At 38.0% G+C, this 22850-nt stretch overlaps 1 protein-coding gene across 1 annotated transcript in view; it reads right to left on the reverse strand.

Annotated features, from left to right (window-relative positions):
• Positions 1-5184: 5184 nt before the first annotated feature.
• ELP2 (elongator acetyltransferase complex subunit 2) overlaps positions 5185-22850 on the reverse strand; it is a 59595-nt gene continuing 41929 nt past the window's right edge. Inside the window, exons 17-22 of the mRNA XM_070940778.1 lie at positions 21530-21602; positions 19737-19929; positions 15567-15688; positions 14126-14265; positions 11881-11994; positions 5185-8788 (exon numbers count right to left, since the gene is read on the reverse strand). Of these exons, the coding sequence (XP_070796879.1) occupies positions 8632-8788; positions 11881-11994; positions 14126-14265; positions 15567-15688; positions 19737-19929; positions 21530-21602 (799 nt within the window). The 3' untranslated portion in view covers positions 5185-8631. The remainder of the gene's footprint in view (positions 8789-11880; positions 11995-14125; positions 14266-15566; positions 15689-19736; positions 19930-21529; positions 21603-22850) is intronic.

Consider the following 22850-nt stretch of genomic DNA (forward strand, 5'->3'; position numbering starts at 1 on the left):
TAATTAATAGTACAGGTAATTGAGCAGAGGAACAAAAGGAGTAGGGTCCTTAGGCACCACACTTTGCTGCTGCAGTTGACTTCTGCAGAAACAGATCATACAGACGCCACCTTGGCTTCACATCGGTGTGTGTGAGAAACAGTGGTCATTGAGAATAAGGTAGGCTGAACCAAGTTTGTCAGTTCAAACATACCCTTTGGGATTTGAGTTTAAAAAAGACAAAATCACAACTATGGTGTACAGTAATTTGAAGCAAAATGGTTTTTCTCTCTTGTAAATTCCACCTAAGAGAATAGATTTAATCTATTTCCTTCCTGGGAGCAACTGAATCTGCTATTAATTAGAATGCAACATGAGAGAACTCAAATGAAATGGGCTTCCATAAACTTACTGTTAAGATTTGATCCACACATGTGCTGCTTGTATCCTAGTGGTTCTAGGACATCTTGCTAGGATTAAGATTACTGGGCATGCATAATCCAAAGAGAGGCACCGGGTCCTTTACAATTGCATGGCACGGAGAACTTCAGATGCATTTCTTTCCTGACCAAACACCTGAGAAATGCTACATTGGATTAATTTCCAATTGCTATGTAGTTCTGGGCCACAATACCTTCACTGCTGCAGGTTGCGCATTCAGTATGGGAGAGGCTTAAATACAAGAGTTAAGATTGCTCTTGTCTTACTGCATCCTAGGATGTTCGAGTGAAAGTTTAAGTCTATGCTTTTTCATGCCTCTAGGCTTGTTGATTTTGTTTTTAACTAGTGGAGCTCCTTGTGACATATTGTATAGTTCCACCAGTTGAAATATGTGTATCGTTTGGGAAGACATGAATCACACAGTCTGTCAGGATGTTGAGCAAGCTTAAATCCCAATGCATGCTGTGATAAAGATGTGCCTACCATGTGAGAGACACGAAAGCACACTTCAGAGCCTGATCATTGCAGAAGACAGGCAAAATACCTTTCCCCACAAACAAACAAAAAAACCCTGTTCTTCCTGCATCCCAGTAATGTATTGATTCAGACTATTTTGTATTGCTGTTAAAATAGCAAAATAAAAATAAAATCTGGCATTGGACCTAAACTATTAGCCAGACAAGAAAAAACAAACAAACAAAGCCTGTCATATCACTTTTATTTTTCCTTAAACACCATTCTCACACTATAACAGATACCACTTTGCCAAACTGCACTGCTCAACATTGGAGCTGGCCACCTTTTGAAAATCATACATTAATTATAGCTTGTAAAAGACGGTATGGTGAAGAAGAGGTAGTTTTATTTCTATTGCACTTTCTGTCCCCACACAGGAATGAACCTGTTCCACAAATGTCCCCAGAATAGCGTTTAGTATCTGCACAAGAGAGAGATATGCCAACCCAGTCATTTCCGATGCCGCTGATCCTACTTGCCTGATTGTATTTCCCATGAATCTTAATCCCTTGAAGGTATCACAGAAATGTTCCCTGAACACACATCATGGAGAGGTCAGGAGGGGATCTGGAAGGGTTAGAACCACAGTGAGTAAATTTACCACAAAGGAAGTAGAACACATTACTCCGTTTGAGCACTAACCACTGAAGGTGTTGTCTGGTGTGGGTGTGCACATGCGTGCACGCACTTGTGCGCGTGCATGTATGTATGTTAACAGTATTCTCTTAATGTATGAATAAACTTCATCAGGACTTTATTTAATACAAATAAATATTACTTTTCAAAAAAGGACAATAATACTGTATATAATGTATACACAAACATTTCTGTAGAAGATATTATTCCAACATAGCAGGAAACAAAACAAAAAAAATCAAAAGTATTGGACTCTTGGCGGTGAGTGTGTGTGTCTGTAACTCTTTGTGACTACTGACTGTGTGCTGTTTCTTAGGTTTAAATCATGCAGTACATTCTTTGTCTAAAATGCAACTGTAGTTTCTCCCACAAGTTTTCTTTTCTTTTCTAATTTCCTGCAGAAAATAAGACCCATAAAATGACTATAGCTATTCAATGTTTCTGGGTTTTTTTAAATATCCTGCAGCAAAAATGTCCTGTAAAAAATTATGATGAAGCTATGCCCCAATGGCATTTTCCAACAATGACAGTGCACAAATGCTTCAACCCAGACTGGATCAGTAAGAATTATTTTTTAAGAAGCAACAGAGAGGAAGAGTGAGAGAACTTGGAGAATTTCTTGTATACCCCTTATACTGCATGAAAATAAATTTTTAATAAATTGTTGCAAAAAAAATCTGTTTTATTAATAAAATAGAGAAAACATAATTACTACTTGGTGATTTATTTGCTGAATTTTAATATACAGCTTTATGTTATGTTATTTTATTTTAATGTACATAATGTACCACAGAGGAAACTTTGTATATTTCCAAACTGGATTTGACTGGATTTGTGCCAGATGGTATGGAATTTATATCAGTTTCTACTTGTTTATCTTCCTATAGCTGAACTTCTAGAGTGATAAATTCAATATATAACAAATGAACACAGGAACAAACACAAGAAATATAAGCCAACTACTGTATTGGAAATCTTTATGAAATACTGGGCATTTTGTGTGTGTGCATACCCATAGGCATTCCTTGGAGACAAGTCAAAAATATAGAACATTACCTTTTATGTTTTCAGATAATTCAGTTTTAGGGGTATGAAAAAACACTCTCTGGTTTTGCACAAGAAGATTTATATTTGTCTTCATCCTTGTTAAAACCACATTGTGATGACTAATATGTAAGAAGTGATCCATTGGTGTCCCTGTATTTTTATCCCTGTTAAAATGACATACCACATGGACAACACAGATATTATAGATATTCAAGGATTAGTTTGCAGAGTCCTCAGGAGTCCAGTTTAGTTAATCATAGCTAGGTTAGGGGAAAATGATCATCGCTCCAACATCGCTACTAAAAGCACCAAGACAGCAAAGTCAACCAAGACTATTGATGAGGGCTTAAATTCTCATCCAGTCTCAAAGTTCCTGAGACAATAGAAGACAATATTGGAAGATATTGCAATCACTGGGCAAAAAGGCAAAAAGCACTATAACTCTCCGGGATTAATCCTACTCTCAGATTTATTGTGTGAATTCTAATCCACTAAATCAATTTCTTTAATAGTGAAGGAACAGAATCGTCTCCCTAGGATGAAGAAAAGACTTGATATTTTTCATCTCCCATATACTATATTGGATTTATTCTCATGTGTGTGTATGTGCATACACACCTGCATGCACCTATGTGTATACTCACTGCTCAATCTTGTTGTATATGATCTTTAAAATCCTGGATTAAACCTTGCACTTGTTATCAGTTGAAAAAAAAAATGAAACAAATATGAACATCAGATAGTCTTCATTTAGCAACCACAACTGGGACCAGCAACTAGTCATTAAGTGAAATAGCCAAAGTGAAACTGCAACTGTGACTATGAGTTTCTGCTTGCCTTTGCTTTAAAGATCTGCAAAATAAATGCGAGGCTTGGTCATAAAGTTATTTTTTCATCACCGTCATAATTGCAAATAGTGTCTAAATTAGGCAGTTGCTGAATGAGGATTACCTGTATGCACCTCAAGATTCATCTTTCACCATATTTAGCTGCAATATCTGCAACTAAATATCACTCTCTCATATCCCTTTGTAGGAATCTTGGTTCATTCCTTCATGGTGAACAGCTTCAACCCAAGAATACTTTGACAGGTTTCTAACTTGAATTGCTTGTTTCAGATTCTAATATCTTTGACTTGGCCACTCTAAAACAATTTTCTTGTTCATCATTCTCTTATGGACTTGCTTATATCTGTAAAATTATTACTTGCTGCATGACTCCTACATCAATTCTACTGCCGTTAACTGCAGTCAGTATGACCATGATTGGCCAATGTCTCCATTGAGTCTGTTGGAAGCTGGCTGTGAAGTGTTTAAATGGTGATCATATGATTGGGACACAGCAACAGTCATAAACACCTGTTGGTTGCAAAATGTCCAAATTTTAATCCTGTGAACATATGGATGCTGCAATGGTCATAAGTGTGAAGACTGGTCATAATGTTAGTGCAAATGTAACTTTGAATGGTTCTAAGCAGGGCAGGCTTTAAGCGAGGACTACCCGTATTGCCCCAAATCTTCATTTCAAATCAGAAATGGCTTTGTAATCTTTTTCCATCTTGATAGGTACCAATGATCTCATTAAGGGACTTGAAATACCTGTAGAATTGGTTTAATGGTGAAGGGAGATAAAATCTGTGAGATTTATTCAGGGCAGGGCTAGCCCAAATTAGTTTATTAAGAAAATATATATGGTCACTCAACTCATGGTGATTCCAGGTAGCTTACAGAAATAAAACCCAATAAACGCTCCACTCCCCAGGGACAAGACAAGACACTTGATGTATTGCATATCATCTTGGGGTCCCCAGGCCCAATGACAAAACTATGTTCAGCGCCTTTCAAAAGGGCATCAAGGTGAGGGCCAGTCTTATCTCTGTGGCCATGATGTTGCCCAGGGAAGGAATCACCACTGAGAAAGCCCTTCTTGGTCCCATTAAATTGGTGATAGCAAACCTATGTCAGGTGACAATGCCACATCATTTTTGGTGACACACTAGACCTACAGACCCCCTGGATGTTGCACAAGGCGGCCTTGCTCTTGTGCAGTTTGAGGCATCCAAAAATCACGCAAGCATTCTTGGTTGATTTTCAAAGGCTTCAGAGGCCTCATAAGAGCAGGGTCTCACACGCGACTTCCACATGAGACTCCAGAGAGGAAATCCAGAGAATCATCTCAATTAAGGTGTTTCATGACAAGCCATCAGAGTCAAGGTGTTTTCTAAATTTTTGACCTCCCAAAGCCCAAAAGGCTTGCCAATCATGGCATTCATTAGAGCTACTTAATGGGGGTAGTGATAATATACCCTATCTCCCCTCTCTGGTGGGTTGGGTAGATGTAACTGAAAAGACAGTCCTTCATATAACCTGGATCCAAACCATGTAGGGTTTAAAGATCATAACCATTACCTCGAATTGGACCTGGAAGCAGATTGGAAACAAATGCAGCTCCCGCAAGAAAGATGATATATGTGCAAATCTACACTTTTTAGCAAAATACTAAAACAACAGGTACTCAAGCTTTGGCATTACTTGTTCAGTCACATTCCCTTTATATATCAGTAAGATTCACATGAAGCTCTAATAACATTCACTGCTATGTATTCAACATTTCAAATTTCCAATATAAGATTAAAGAAAGAACCTATTTAAAGAACACTCATATAGGATTTCAGACATTAGTTGTGACATCAGTGAAGCCTCTAAAAATGCTTCCTTTCAAAGCTTTTCTCAATCGTTGCTTCAATATCCAATCCATCTCCATTTCATAAATAGATTTTTACTGCTTCCTTGCACTTGGCTTTTTAAAATATGTTTTGTTCTATGACTACTTCATATAAGAAACTCTAATCTCACTAAGTGATGAACTTGATATAAACACTATTCACATTTAGATCATCACTTTGAACAAGAAAGAAACAGAGATGAGCACTGCCCCCTAAAGTCAACAACTAGCAGGGTAAAATCTGCAGGGACTCCTTTACGTTTACCTTTTGAACAAGGAAAATAAGAGGTCTTAGTGAGGAACGGTGCTGGAATTTGGAGAAAGCCATGGTTTTTGTTTGGTTAATGCACTATTAAGTCATTATTGGGGAAGGTTTAATCTGAGCTTGTGTCTAGTTGAGAATCGAGCCAATTTCTGGGAAAAAAATAAAGTCAAATTATACACAAATGGACTCTTAAATTATATGTAGAATACAAAACGCTTCTGTACCACTGCATGTTTACGACAGAATTGATTCTTGGAAAGAACTGATCATTTCCCCCAGTACTGACATAAAGAGTATGTATTATCCAATCTCCTTCAGCATTTTATGGTTTTAATAGTTATCACTTGCTAGTCCTGGACTGAAAAGAGCTATTTGCTTAATCACGTATTATATTTGGGAACTAGAAAGATTGAATAAATAGGAATACTGATCCTAAACACAAACTGAGCAAGTCAATAATTTGTAATAGGGTACTGCACAAAAATCAAAGGCCTTGAAACATAATAATTAATTAAGTGTCTGACATACTGGCTATGATACTCCATCCCTGCTTCTATTCCTTTTTCAAACACAGACTCATAAAAATGGAGTCTGTTGTTTCATAATCAGTTTAATAAAGAATCTGGAAGAGAATGACATCTTAATAATTCTGGCCAGGTAAAACCAATTTGATTGACTGTGAGCCTCCAAGGTTTCTGCATGAAGAGATTTAACTAGAGACCCTGTGGTTTGAAGAGGAAAAAATAAAAAATAAATTCTCTCAGTGAGTAGTTCATTCCTCTGGTCTGATATGAGAACATTCTTAAAACATACCTTTGTTTCCAATAGAAATAATACTCAAACAGCTACACCAAGGAAAAGTACTTGAAGCTGATCAAATTTTCAGCTCTATGCAGAAAATGCCTAGCATAGAACCAAATATGTTTGCTGCAGTCTGAATAAAAATAATTTAGACTGGATTCCTACTGCAGTACTTATTCTACACTGCACATTAATATCAAATTAGGTACCCTTTCTGATTAACAAATTCAACAATTTCAACATGGTTTTCCAAATAAACAACAGACCAGACTCTCTTTAAGGACAAATTGTCCCAGCACAATAGAAAGGCAACTAAATCCTCTGACTCCAGAATCATGCAGTCAAGTGTCTGCAAGAAAGAAGACGTTGCTGGCTGCTTTCCTCATGATTGAGACTAAACTGATGTACGTGGGATCCTAAGGCAGTCTAGCATCAGACACCACCCATAGCTACTGATAATGATGACTGCAGGCAATTTTTTAAAAGTAAGGATTACTCAAGCGTTTAAAAAGTGAACCTTCTATCATAGCAAGAGAAATCTCAGAACATCTAAATCCTTTCCTCCAGGCTCCTGGGATTTTTCTTTGAATCAAATGGCTGCTTTTTTAAAGAAAATATGAAGAGGGAAGTCATTTCTTTGACATTTCCTTTTCTTTTTTTATACACGATATTCTTTTTTCTTCTACATTCTTTCTTGCACTGTTTTTAGTTTGCATTAGCTTTTTATCATTGTACTAGTTTAATAAAATTTCTATTAAAAAACCTCCACCCATTCATCTTCAGTAAAATAATGTATCTTCAGAGTGATTTTGTTGTTTTAAGTGAGCCAGGTTTTGGCCACAATACTTTGGGCTAGGCCTCTTATGTTTTGGAGGTAAGCAGCTAGAATCAAAGACTGCAGATTTCCCTTCTGGAACAATCAGAATACACACACACACACACACATTTTACATTCTGACACTGTGGGAATTTGCCCCTCAGCATCCACATACCCTGAGGCTTCTCAAAACCTCCCATACTGTCTCAAATAAGCTTCCATTCAATATACTCTTTGTATTAACCAATTGCTATTACATTCATCTAACAGCCCTTCATCACTTTATCCAATGTACACTCTCAAGATTTCCCCCTTCAGTACCCTAGTCCCACTATGGCCCTTTAATGAAGGAAGACACATATTCTGATTTAAGACAAGGTCTTATTCCTGCCCTCCCTGCCTCTTCTATACAGAGTTGCAAATTTCCTCATGTTGCCCTCTTCAGCTGGTCCTTTACAGCAGCCATAGATGGCCAGCATTGGAGCCACCAGCAGAGGGTCCTCTGCAATGCTTGTTTCTCCTTTCAGTTCAAGTTCCTGCTGTACCAATTCCAGTCAGGTCTATCCTCTGGTCTCTTCATTCCAGGCACATCAGTTTTACCTGGATCTCTCATTTCTTCCTTTTATTTCTTCCATCATTTGTACTTCTTTGTGGACAAAATGTCTTTAAGGACATTTATGGTATCAGAAATTTATGCCGCCAAGACCATTTGTGCGACCTTCATCCTTTTTCTGCCTTCCATGGGCACCTCTGTTCACTGTCATACCGCTTATTCTTTCTTTCACGTTTGGATCATTTCTGATTTCTTTGGAGGAACCAGTGTTTATTCTCCCGCTTCTTCTCCCTTCCATTGTAACCCAAGGAAACAAATGTTGCAATCTGCTAGCATCCACTCCCCAATTCTCCCTAACCGCCATCCCCAAATTTCCCTAGTCTGCACGCTGCAAAACCAAGGATCTTTACTGCAATCACCCATCAACCATTCTGGAAGTTACAAAAATGGACTTCAAAATGGAGTCCCTGCACTCTATTGTGAAAACAACCATTCTGCAAGTTTAAGCAGAAATACAGTGTGTTTTTACAAATGAGAGGGAAGCAAGAAACATAATTCCCTTTCTCCCAGTTTGATATCCGTTCTAGGTGTATATGGATTACAGAGGACTTGGCTCAGAGGGACCTTCTATGACAAATGGCCACTGCTAAGCATACAATAAAAACTTGTTTGTACAGAAGCATTATGCCCATATATTACTTCTCAAACTGCTTCAGTATGTAAGTTCAGTTTATACTGGTGTCAGATTGCATTGCTCTAAGAGCTGGAAGTCCAATTTTTGCTTCTTTTAAGAAAATCAGTTCAGGAAATGGCTGGTAGGCAAGTAGAGTAGGTCTGCCTCAAAGTCATCATTTAAAGGCTGTGCCGATTGATACTGAAGATCTTCACACAGTGATCTGCCCCGCAGCTCACCAGCTGCAGCCACTTGCTGCTCTCGGCTGTGTCCTGCCCCGCTCTGCCCACACGCTTTCTCCACTGCAGTCGTTTGACAGCAAGGGTATGGCTTTGGCTGCAACAAAGACAGAAGCTATTAGTAGAAGGAAACTCAACTCATCTCTCATAATTACCAAATGTCAAACTCAGCTGGACTTTGTCAATTCAAAACATCAGCATTTACCTAATTAGCGTGTTCCTTTGCTGCACTGCCAGAATGGAAAAACTAAACTTGTCACTGCCTGTAGGTATTAAAGATGCCAGAACTATTATCAGTGCAAGTGACATTTCTTCACTTCATCCCATTAATAATTCAAGCAGCAATCTACTTACTTTCACTGCAATTTCAGGTCAAGCATCAATATTAAGAAAGATACTGCTACCCAGGAAGCTAAGAATCATACTGGAAATTTCCCACCCCCCACCCCACCCAAAAAAAGAGTCAGACTATAAGCAGCTTGAAGTAAGTGCCTGATTTAGATGCAATGCTAAATTATGGTCAGGAATTCCCTTGCAGGCTTGTGTGCTCTTTCTTTCTGGATTCAGAGGTTAACTTTTCCATTCCCCCATGGTTTTCATTGATCAAATTTGCCATTAGGTTTATAGATTTTTATGGCTGTAAAAGCCTGTAGATTTTATCTTGCTTTTAAACCACTGCTTTTAAATGTATTTTAAAAACATAGTTCCAAATTGTGACCTGAAGGCAAGCTGACCCCATGCTACGCATCCAAATGCCACTACAAATAATGATAAAAATCTGGAGGGGGTCTACACTTCACAACTTTCTAGGAATTCTTCCAATGGCTAACAGATCATGAGACAAATTTGAACAAATAAAAATAACAGTAACCAGAAACCTGTATGAAAAACATAACCAATAATTTTATTCACAAATTCCTCACCCATATGAACTCCCTCAAAGAAAAACAATTAAAAATAAGTATTAAATTTAGTTCGGTCTTGTCTAGGGTAGCTAAATGTATCCCAGAATTAGGTGGCTAGAATTAAAACCCTGTAACTTTGCACTATTATAGAATGCAGTGCTGATTCAGTAAATTAGACTTGGTATTTATGTAGAGAATTTACATTTTGCCAACCAAACTATATAAAACTTAGCTATTACAGCATGGAATGTTTATTACTGTATTTTTATAATAATAATTATTGGGATTTTTATTATTTGATATTGTTATTCATCTTGAAGGTGCCCAAATGGACTCACTATGATATGGTATGTACGTGAAACTAGGCAAACAACTTGAAGGAGGAACAAGGGAAACAGATGTTCTGGTACACCAAGTAAGCCATTTGAGCCTACTTAAATGAATGAAAATGTTAATGGCATACTGAGAAATTCAAACATTTAAAGTCTCATCAGGCTTTTACAGCCCTGCTCTACAGCTCCAGTTACAGCCCAGAGCTCAAAAGGCACATAACTTAAAATCACATAAGAGCCAAACCAAATCTAGGTCTATGTTTAATTTGAAGTTTCAAGAATCTGAACAGAAATCCTGATTACTAATTCAAAGAAAGGTAAGGCCTCAAAAAAGTACTGATTAAAAGAACTGTGAATATATAAAGCCAAGTTGTCACAGAATTTCTTGCATTTGGCACAGACTAATGAAGTTAACTCAGAGAATGGGCCACAATTCAAGAAGCCTCCAGATCCAATTAAGACCTCATCTCTGCCATCTTCTGTTGGGCAATCTAAAACTAGTTTCTTGCTTTCCTTCTTCTCTCTCTGCCCATCATCTGTAATACAAGAATCATATGGAAAAGATACTGACCTATTTTACAGGATAGCTGAAAGGATTACAATAAGATAACGTAACATGAGGCACTTTGAATTCCCTACAGTGCTATATAAAGAACGAGAGTTATTAATTCTCTCTTTGCTCTTTTCCAGGGCTGAGAAGCACACCAGGGAAAACAGAGATCATCAGCTGCTTGCAGTCTTCATCCTGCTGTGTAGGAATCTGGGATGGTAGCCCTCTTGGTAGAAAAAAAAGAACTCTCTGACCCTTGCTGCACTACTCGAGCTGTCTCTCCTTACTTCATGATAAATATATGGGCATATGAAGTTGGGTAAATGAATTCCCAAGAATTAGCTATGTTGCAAGTGCCTATATCATAAAGTCCATGTGCAGAGATTACAACCATTACAAAACTGTGACATATTACTGTATAATTTTGATCAACTTTAACTTAGTCACATTATCACACACACAAAATTCAGTACAATAGAACCATGGGGCCAACAATTATTTGATCTAAATCTGACCAAAATTAAACTTTTATAATATATTACCAATATTACCTCTAAATAAGATAACTTTAAAAAAATGTTAAGGAGAATATAAATGGGAAAAAGAAACCACAGAGAAAGGCAAAAGATTCTAGGTGAGCTTGATATGCCATTCAAGGAAATGGTACTTGAAACATGAATGGGAAAGGGCCAAGAGCAGCCATACAGAGACCCAGACATGAACTCATTCAGTCTGTTATCTGGAATTACATCCCTACATATTCTGCTACTGGCTCTTTCCTCCTGAAGTCGAAGTGCACGTGAACAAATCTGAGAACAGGGAGGGAAAGCAAAAACGAATGAGATAACACTGATTTGGAAGAGGAGATAAAGAAGATTATATCCAACTTTGGCTTGCTTGACACAAGTTATCTCAATCCATTATTTGTCATGATGCTCTACTCCCACTTCAACCCTTTCCCCTTCCTCAAAGCCATCTTGTGGACCCCAATCTCTCAGAGAGGCTTTGGGAGGGCAAAGAAGGGCTGCAGTGCGTGGAGAATTCATCTTATGCAAACACACAATATTTCAAATCTTTATACAAAACAAAAATTCAGTCGATGCTCTGTTTATCAATTGCATGGCACTAAGAAGATTCTGAATATTTGTTATATATCTGCATTTTTTTTTAATATGCATTAACTTTTTAATTGAAAAATAAGCAATCTGATGCCATTTGAATATTCCGGCCCAAATCCCATCACTCGTACTCAACACAGACAGTGCCAAGGGATTATGGCGACTGAAATACAAATTTCCAGAAGGTTTCAAGGTGCTTCCCTGTTCTAATTTAATCTACATCCTGGAAACCGATAAAATCTGTTTATGCTACTTACAAACGTAAGACAAATATAGTAACTCACCTGTCATCCGTCTCAACACAGTTGCACCAATCGGAAAGTGGCAACTTTTTATTGCCTGGCTTCCACTTGTACAAATGAATCTTCCCACATTCTGTCCCAATGGCAATTATGAAGCTACAGAAAAAAAATAGGTGTGTCAGGTGTTAAAGCAAGTATTTTGCTTCTGTCATATATAGCATACTTAAATTTTGAAAAATGTCCCACTTTTTAATCACCGCTTCTTTCTCAAGAAAGCATGCCCAAACTATGAGGCATAAAAGAGATTACCAAAGAAACTTCTTGCTTCTTTGCATCAATCAACCTTGCCACAGGGAACCCCTATGACTTTGGCAGGTTGGCTTGCACATCCACAGACAACTGTTATAGTCAGCCAAAGAAGAAAACCATTGATCAAAGGCAAACTTATTTCCTACCAACATTCATGTCTCCTGAAATGCCCTCTATCACCTCAAACGATCTTTTATCTTTTTCTTTGCAGGAGAGCAGTTTTTAAGCAAAATTCTGGCTGCAGTTAACCACAATGTCTATTCTTCTCTATGAATATCTATCCAATTTTAGGCATGCTGAGGAAAAGAAATTAAGTTGGAGCTCTTTGTGTCAGGGATAGCAGGGAACCTGATGGGGGTCAAAGAAGGCTTCCAGTGACACGTTAGTATCCCCAGGAAGCAGGTTATTTATTCTTGATAAACTGTCAAATCCTACAGACACTCGAACTGGGCTTGTAGGAATAGACAGTATGTTCCACACATATGCCTTCCTTGCCATGCTTTGCAAAGGAGGAATGGTCTATCACAGCAGCCCCCAATTTTTTTGGCACCAGGGACTGGTTCTGTAGAGAGAGATTTTTCTGCGCATCGGAGGGGGTGTGGTTTTGTGTGTTGCCTGCATTCCATGAATGGGGGCTTCATTTGTTTGAGTGGCCCAGTTTCTGGCAGGCCGCGGACTGGTATCAGTCCACAGACCACGGGTTGGGACCCCCTGGTCTATTGATTCAAAATATGTACATCCTAATGCAAATACTGCAGATAAACCTGATTAAACACAGATAAACTTTGCTAAGGTATCCATTTTTATATGACTATATAATTAGGTAAAGCATTCCCAGAGAATCTGCAAATTTGAAAAAAAAATAGGAGAAATAGAAAGATTTGGGTTAGGGTTAGGGTTATAAGAAGGATGACCATTGTCAATCTGTTTTTCCTTGGCATAGCTCAGACAACAAAATGTGTTATGTATCATTATCATGTTCAGTCTTCAGTCATTTCCAGTGTATTGCTTGCCAAATACGACATCACCTTTGATCATGCATTATCCTTAATAAATATTGAGGAAGACATAGTTCTTCCTATGAGCCTGCACCTATGAGCCCCCACCCAAATATGGTAGTTTGTTAAACCACGGGTGTCAAACTCGCGGTGTCAGGCTACCATCATGTGACATATTGTGATGTTTTTCCCTTCAGGGAGCTGGAGTGGGCGTGGCCTGCATGTGATGCACTTGGCCCATGGGCCGCCAGTTTGACACCCGTGTTAAACCTTAACCTAGATAAATGGCAGATGATGCAGAAGTTATGATATAGTTAAGCAAATTATTAATTGGTCACCCTAAGACAGGCAATCTTTTTCTGTCAAAGTCTACATTATCTCAGGAATAAGGGGGCAAGGGGAGGGACTACCCATTTTTTTCAGACATTTTTCCGTTTTTTCAGTCTCTTTTTGCTACCCTCTATTGTCATTTCTCAGCAGTTACAGGGACACAGAGTTGTGACTGAGGTTTGGATTTGTCTCCAAAGGCTTTTAACATAAGATCAAAGGCCTCATGAAATTAAATTGAGGGAAACATGACTGTCATCCAGCCTATACTAAAGAAAAGCCAGCATCTATTTATGGATTGTTTTTAGTGAGAGGGAAAAAATCCTCAAGCCTTATAGAAGTACGTACATAAATATTTGCATAAAGTTATCATCATGATGGCCTTGCCTTATATACGTAGTATTATATCTAAATAGCATTAAGCTTCCCCCTCTCAACTTATGTTAGCCCCTCCCTCTTCCTATAAGGCTTAAGGTTACAAGAGATTATGTGCCATTTAACCATTATGAACTGAAAAAGCACAGTAAGCTAATTAAACTCGAAAGCATAGTGCAAATTGGTAAAGATTTCTAGTTTTATTTTAGGAAGCTGACCAATATGGAATATTCTGACTTAATGTGTAAGGAAATCTCAAGAATACAAAATATACATACCTCCCATCAGAAGCAAGTGTATGACTAACACTAATTGCAGTGACCGAATCACCAACATCCAGGACTGGTGAACAAGGCTGGATCAGGCCCAAATCCTTATCTTTATTCTCCTCTGTTAAACATTTACCCCAGATCACGGCCTGATTGAAGTACAAAAATCAGTCACATTGAAAATAGGATGTTACAAAGCACATGGATACACACATACACACCAAATCACCAACAATACCATCATAAAGCAAATTGAGAGGAATTAACTGTTCTCCTAAAAAGAGAGAGGGGTTTGCATGAGCCCACTTGGTGATGAATCCTCGAAGTACTTGAATATATATTCAGTGCTGTTACTCAACCAGGTCTTTAAATTAAATTGGGTGATTCCAAAGAAACAGCAACAGTGATCATAGTTATAATAAACTAATAATTCATACACAGTACATCAACAGGTTATACAATTTCATAAATCCACTTGCATTCTTCAAGCACAACTTCTCTTCATGCACTTAGACAATTTTTTCACCACCTTTCTGCTAAACATCTGACATATTACACTCTTCTCAAAAAGACTAGCAGGAAAGTAAATGCTCGACCCCACCTCAATTTTTTTTTTTTTGCAAAAGAAATGAAGAAAGGGGGATCAGTAGTAACTACGATTAACAGTCTTTTAGCAACTAAGTCAGAATTTGTCAAACCTTCTACATCTGAACCACCACTTAAAAAGAAAAATATGCTGCATTAATAGTTTTGGTTAACATTGTGCAGTGGTATCAAGAAAATCAAGGGCATAACTTTTTGTGGGCAAGAATATCAGATAAGGAGGGCTTACACCCAGTGTGGTCTGGGGCTTTTTCTGACTGGGAACAAATTCAGTGGAGCACTAGCCTGCTATTTGTCAGCATAAGCCCTAAAATAAGCTTAACCATTAATTAAAAATCAAAGAAAAGTCAATCACACCTAAGAAGAAATCTCAGCCAATCCTAAACCTTGAGTCTTTTTTAAAAAAATTGTTGTTACACCTTAACATGGTTACCTGTGGATATTTGTTCAAATAGTTAAAAGGAATGAAAGATAGCCAAAGGACATAGTCACAGAAAGCAAGCAGTGTCTGACTATAGTTACTTCATTTACAATATATTTAAAATTGGGGTGTCTTCTTCAAAATGTTACTATAATTTCAATGTTACTGTAATGTTCAAAAACAACAGTTGCATCTATAAGCTTTTAAATTATTTACAGCCCGAGCGCTGATTTACATATTATCCATTTTTGCCTTGTAAAAATGATTTTGAGGATTTCCTGGGGAAATTGGGCTAGGAGAAGATAAAATGCATTCCAGGTTGTTCACTCTCAGCTATTCTTACATGTTTACGTGAAGTACATGATGAGAATTTTAAAATAAAACTAGAGGAAAAACAACCAAAAGGCAGCCTTTGAAATACATTACCTTTTTGTCCCTGCTTCCAGTAATAAAATAATTGCTATCTGGAGTCCAATCACAGGTCCAAATGATACGACTATGCACAGCAATGTTCTTTCCTGTGGCTGCAAAGAGGCTGAAAGCTGGTTCTGTAATGACACATCAACAGAGAATACACTTTCTTGTTGCAGCAAGCAGGCAACTTTCCAGAAAATCACATCGCCTCAAAAATAATGAGAGGTTATCAGAAATCTAAAGTTGGGGTGCCCTCCCATCTTCTCCTTCAGATGGAAGACACCTCCTTTTGCAATGATGTAGAGGCTTCCACGTATTGATGCAGATTATGCATCTTAGATTATGTACCCTAGGAAAACAAAGCTTGCCAGCAGCAGAAAAACATTTATGACCATCTGGACACTGCTGATATATTTAGTTCAGGTTGTTCTCATATCTCAAATCTCTCTCCTTTTCTCAAGTAAAGATTTTCCACATCTTCTTGAATAAGGATTAGGTTGAAGCTGTGATACCTAAAGATGAAGTAAGCAAGGTGGACAAAGGCCTGGAATCTTGTCTAAAAGATCCCTTAGGGCAGGGGTGTCAATCCAGTCCGAATGCATCACCCGCAGGCCACACCCACCCCAGCTCCATGAAGGGGGACACAAAACATTATGTGATGGCACCATATCGCCGCGAATTTGACACCCATGCTTTAGGGGAGTTACTCAAGAATGAACCAAGTTGTTAAAGAAACAAAGGAAAAATTGTCACCTGCACCAGACAAAAGTAGTTGGGCCTGACACACATGTAACCCGTCTCCTTCCCAAAATCCCATCAACAGCTACCAAACTTGTAATTCAAGAAGGCAAAAGTAGCTGACAATCTTGTCAATCAACAAAGCAAAGCAAGCAAGGACTTTGGGAGATAAATGGGGTGCTGAAGACTCCTCCCCTCTATGAGTCATCCTGGGATCCAGACTAACAGCTTCCATCCCTCTGGCTAGTCTAGTGCCTGTCAGCCTTGTTGAGAAGAACATGGATAAGCGTAGATGAATATGTGTGAGAAAGACATGAGAAAGATGTACATTGTAAGCAGTAAAGTTTTGCTGTTATTTTAAATTCACTGGGCTTCTGAATTTTCCGAAGAACCAATTGTGCCTCAGTGTTTGATTGAAAGTGATTTAACTGTGGCTGTTGACCAGGGCTGTGAATGTATTAGTGAGTGATCCTAACCAAACCTGGAAGTGCATGTAACAGGACTTTATTCCAAATTTTAGGGGAGGACCTCCTGTTTGGGAGCCTATTGAGTGTATCGGCGTGGTTTTAGAAGATTTATGAACCCACAACTCAGAACAACTAATGTTCTTACATCCGTTTTGATACAGCCATACTCTCACAGCCTCTGGCTTTTGATCCCCATATCAACTCTGGCCCTGCTCTCAGATTAGAGATGCTATTTTATGCTTCACTATTCCTTTGAGCTTGGTGGGTAGGCTTAGCCAGGCTTTGTATTCTGCTTTTATTGCCAGTGTGTTCTTTTGCTTTGTACTCTTGCTCTGCCTGTCCTCATTTCTACTTGTCTCAAAACAAGACAGTCTTCTTTAGGAGTGCTATTGTTCTTGAAGACACCCTACAGATCAATGAAAGAATCATTAAATTCTGCCATATTCTGTTATTTCAGCACATTTATCTACAGTTTCTGTCTTCCCTTTAAAGCAGTCAAAGTTTCAGGGTTATACTTCTGGAACCCAACTCTTTTATAGACATTCTACTCAGAAATCAAGTAATTCATTATGGATGTACATTAGCAAGCATCAGACGCCATCTGAATGAAGTGGCAGCTGTGTCACTAATGGGGTCAATAAAGTTGTCATTATGTTTAGCAATCGCTCATCATCATCATGATATCATTAACATAAAAGTATTCTAGGTTTCCAGCGGTGTCACTTAATAGTCAAACTATTGCCAGAACTGATTTCACCATGTTATGCAAAATGCAATATTTTAAGGCAGAAATTCTCAAATCCTGTGACACTAATACTCTCTAAAATGGTCTAGGAGTGAAGAAACAGGGAGACTCATCATCACAGTAGTTCATTGGGTAACTTTGAGCTATGCACTCTCTCAACCCAATCTCCTTCACAGAGTGGTTGTTTCAAGGAAAAATAGGAGAGGGAGCATTTTATGAGATGCCACAACAGAGAAGGCACAATTCAAAGGTCCAATAAGGTGGCACTTCAGTACTGTATTAGATGGAAGGGACTCAGAGCATACCCTCCCTCTGAGAACTGGTGGGGTGGACAAAAGGAATGAGGGACAAGCGGCCCTGCAAATAGCCTGATCTTATGCCTATAAGGTATCATAGGTACCGTAACCAATATTCTGAATTGGGCGTAGAAGCCAACTGAGAGTTAGTGCAGCTTGGGGAACCATGGTGCTACAGAAGCATATCAAAAGAGACAAAAACTGCCCATTCTGGACCAGCTGCAGCTTCCAAATGCTCTTCAGGAGCAGCCATGCAGAGTGCATAACAGTCATTCAAACAGGAGGTCACTAAGTCACCAGGAGCAAACTGTCCTGGTCCAAAATGGGTACACAAGACAAACCTGCAGAAATGCCCCCACCTACAGCTGCCTCCTGCTCTTCAAGCAGGCACCATATGTCCAGGAAAAGTCCCAAATTACACACCAGCTCTAACTAGGGAAGTGCATTCCCAGGCAGAGTTAAGATGGAAAATCTCAAGAGCTGGGGGAGGGGGAGGGAGTGTAAAACCCACTATCTGGAATGAGCTCCCCCCAAGAGATACGGAGGATCCCGGATCTGCGCACTTTCCGCCGTGCTCTTAAGACTCTCCTATTCCAGCAAGCCGGCCTGGCTTAATTTTCTCCCGTTTTAAAATTCTTTTAAATTGAAATTTTAATCTGTTTTAAATTATTGGGATTTTTTAATTGTCTCGGGCTAAATTATTTAATCTGGTTTTAATTATGTCTTTTAACTTTTGTATCTATGTATTTTATTTTGTGCCTGTTCACCACCCTGAGTCCTTTGGGAGTAGGGCGGTATATAAATCTAATAAAACAAACAAACAAACATAAAACAAACAGTCACTGTGTCTTGTCAGTGTTAAACTGAAGCCTATTCTTCCCTACTCAGACCCCAATAGCCTCCAAGCACTAGGAAAAAAAAATCATCCTCTCATTTCAAGTGATGAGTAAAGTCTGTACCAGAGCTCCAGGAATAACCCCAAGCTCCTTCCGGAACCCAACAGAATCTATCAGGTGCCTGGAGTGGACTGTTCAAATGAGACAGCCACTCTCATTCATCAACTTCAAGAAAAAAAAGACTATTTTCTTGCCTTAACTCAGCTTCTTTTAAACTACTTAGAAAACGCTAGCAAGAAAGATGCTTCAGGCAATTTTTTCCCCAATGCAACTAGACTGAGATAACAATCACAGCCCCTCTCTCCCTCCTCCCCACTTTCAGCTGGATGCTCAGTACTGGTAAATCTTCCTTCCACTCTTGCAATTTCTTCCTTCTTGTAAGCCACTGCCATACCTTCACTTAATTCCCTCAGCAGAGTGGATGTCAGGTGACATGGTCAGAGATTTGCACAAAAACCTTACGCACTCCCTCACGATTACACCATTTTTGACAGACACAAATGTGATGTGTTAAACAAATCTCTCAACCTTCACTGGATCCAACACACTTTTGTATGAAACCTAATTTCTGATAAGGATTCCAACATATTAAGGAAGGTTTTGGATTTGCAGAATTCAAATTAATATTTCTGCTTTTAAAAAGTGCATTAGCCTAAAGCCAATATATTTTTCCTATGCATTAATATCAATGAGAGCAAACACTATACACCCCCACCCCCCAGATATGGCAATGTATTATCACAGCTACTACATTACACAGAAAGCTTTTCCAGATACTGAAACTGCTGGATGAGCTGTCAAACCAAAGAAATGCCATTGTTTCACTTTTAGAAATGTAAGAACAGAATTACTTCAAAGCTTTGAAGCCAAATTAAAAGAACCCTTCAACATTTTATACATCTTGGACCCCAATTTTTTAGGAATACCATTCACACAAGAAATCTTAGGAAGGAACAAAAATGCATTCTTTAAAATAGATTTAGACCCCTTTTCTTTAAACAGTTTAAAAAGCTGCATCAATTTTCAACCAGCAACCTTACCTGATTCTGTTGGAGTGATATGATTAGATTTCCAAAGTGACCAATTCCTATCTCTTGAAACTGCTAGCAAGAATTTATCATTTGGGGAAAAAGACATCTGTGTCACTGTCAGATTGTGGAAAGGTAAGCTCTGCAATTGTTTCCAAGTTGCGGTGCTCCACAAAATAATGGCTGCATATTCTTTTTTAGAAGCCTGTAAAACCAAAAAAAGGCAGTACTGAAAACAAGCAGACACAATCTTGAAAAAGGACCAGAGACCACACTGGAACTACAGCTCTCCAAGTGTACTTAATCATAACTCTCATTAAGAAGGAGCCTAAACTGGAGTTGATGGTAGTTGTAGACCAACAATCGGTTGGGCATGAGGTTATGGAAGGTTACTACAGTGGATAAAGGTTAAAGAAGGACAATCCATCTTCTTATGTCTAAAAAACAGATTCTTGGCAAGAATCCTACCTATACTTTTTTGTTTATTTTAAACTATTTTTATGGAAGTGAATGCATGTTTGTTTATTATTATAAATTTTCTATGCCTCTTCAAATATTTGACTCTAAGTAGTTTATAAGCAAGAACATATAAGGGTACTCAATAACATAATTATCAGGAAAAAAATGGCACTCGTACCTAAAAATAAAATCAAAGTATTGTGTGTCATCAAATAACAGAAATTCATTGTATACTCAAGTATTTCTACCCACCTTCATCCCTGACCTCAAAAACACATAGAAAGGGCCATGTTTTAAAAAGCTTCCTGGATATTAAAAAATGAGTATGGGATTCTTACATCTAGAGGAGTTCCTACAAAGAATGCTCACTTCCCAATCCCCTCTTGTTCCAACTCATGAGGAATAATTGAAATCTTTTGTGAAATATTTTTATTTAGGCATTATCACATTTTTTTAAAAAAAATGTATCACAGCTGTGGCTTCTTATTTTTACTACTTTTTTTTTTAAATGAATAATGTCTCAACATGAAATCAGTTATTCAGGGCTGCCCATTCTTAACTGCTGAGAATATTAACATCCAGCAGCTACTGCTTTTAGACTGGAGAGGTTCTTAATATTGAATATATTATATACAGTATTTTTTGGAATATAAGATGCACCTTTTTCCCCCCTAAAAGGGGATGAAAATTTAGGTGCGTTTTATACACCGAATGCAGCCCCGCCCATCCACTGACCCCCACCCTTTGGCCTCTGCCTCGCAGCAGTTACCTCCTTGCAAGCAAACAGCAAGAAAAAACAGCTCCTTTCAGCTTTAGCACAGCCTAATTAACACAAGTTGATTGGATCAGCCTCCCAACTCTCATCTGATTTGCTCTCAGCTGTTTTGCACAGGGGTCTGCTGCTTGCTGCAAAGAGGTAAATTGCTGGAGCACATTTTTTTTCCTTGTGCTAATCAAGCTATGCTGAAAATGAAAGTAAAGCAGGCTATTTGCTGTTTGCTGCAACGAGGGAAAATTGCTGGCAGGCAGAGGCAGATTTCTTTTTCTTCTTTTCCTCACCAAAAAAGGTAGCTGCGTCTTATACTCTGGTGCATTTTATACTCTGAAAAATATGGTATATTATATTGTGTATGTTATATACATACATACATACATATATAATATACATGTATACATGTGTGTGTCTCACATATTATACATTATATAATATGTGGGATGCAGAATTAGACTACTGGAAATGATAGGATTCTTCTGTTGTCCCTAAAACCATCCAACACAGAGAACAATCAGATATTTATCACTTTGGATGTGAATTTCAAAGCTATTGTTTAAAAGTATTTCTTTACCTTACACGCAGAGGCTATCACAGTGCCTGCATTATTGCAAGCAACACAAAAAATTTCATAACCATGTCCATATCTAAAATAATAAAGAAAATGAGATTGTAAAAGGAAAAGTAATCATAAGTGCAAGATTCGTACATTATTAATCAATTCAAATGTTTTGAAACTTGTTAATATTCAGTAAAACAACAGTGAAAGTCCATAAGCCCTGCATATTCCAGAAGAAGCCTAAAGATAACTTAGGATGTACATTGTCAGCCCTACATAGTAACCCAGACCAACAATTCACTCCACAGGAAGGCTAAATCTACTATTATTTAGATTATCTATAATAAAAACTTGCAAGTGTGACTATGCTGTGTCTCCTTCCCTTTTTATATCCATGTGAACTAGGGAGGTGTCTAAGCCATTTAACCCATACTTTCTAATTGTTCTGAATTTAAGCCACATTTTTCTCTTCAAATCTGGTCTAGCTCTATTAAGGTCATTTCCTTTATTTTCTATAGCCACCCTCATTTCTTGCATATTTGTTGCATCATTTTGTTAGATTTGATAATTGCATCACTAACATCATTCATGAATTGAAGATGTGCTCCAGAGTACATCTTACATTACCCTATGGTGGAATATATTAACCATATTTCAGAAAGATGTATTTGCTTTCTCATATCTTTGAGCAACTGCTAACAACCCTCCAAAGAATTGTAGAGTTCTTGATCTACCACTTGAAACTAAAAGGCATATAAACATGTATTTCAGCTAATTAATAAGTTCATCTGCCGGATGTCTGAACAGTATAGAACTACTGTTACTTATTATTTTAATTTGTGCTATCTCTCCTCAAGACTCCTTGGAAATTTTCTATCATAAAAGGAAAAGTTCAATCTTAGGTATCTTTTGTTTTCTAGCCACTGTTACCTGCTGTCTTTTTTTTCTTGATAGGAAGTTTGGGCAACGCATAAAAAGAAATTAAAAACTAATCATAAAAATAGCCAAAATGCCATAAAAGCCAACAAGAAAGAATAGTTACAAATAGATTCTTGCCTAAAAGCTAACCACCGTTATTTTTTTGGCGCAAACTAGAATAGGATTCAGTGTTACATGAGAACACTCTGAAGATTCTTTAGAAATGTAGGGAAGGAAACAGACTATTGGGAGAAAAGCTTAAAGGTTTAAAAGATTCCCTGTCCAGTTTTGACTGACTCAAAATATATTTGACCGACTAGTTCTGTCTGTAAGAGGATAAAAATGAAACAAATCGATGTTCCAGAGTTTATGAACATGAGAAAAAAAGCTTCATGTTGGTATAAGCCATGGTCATGTT

Source organism: Pituophis catenifer, unplaced genomic scaffold (assembly GCF_029215685.1).
Source record: "Pituophis catenifer annectens isolate HBS135680 unplaced genomic scaffold, rPitCat1.0.hap2 SCAF_3, whole genome shotgun sequence".
NCBI lineage: Eukaryota > Metazoa > Chordata > Lepidosauria > Squamata > Colubridae > Pituophis > Pituophis catenifer.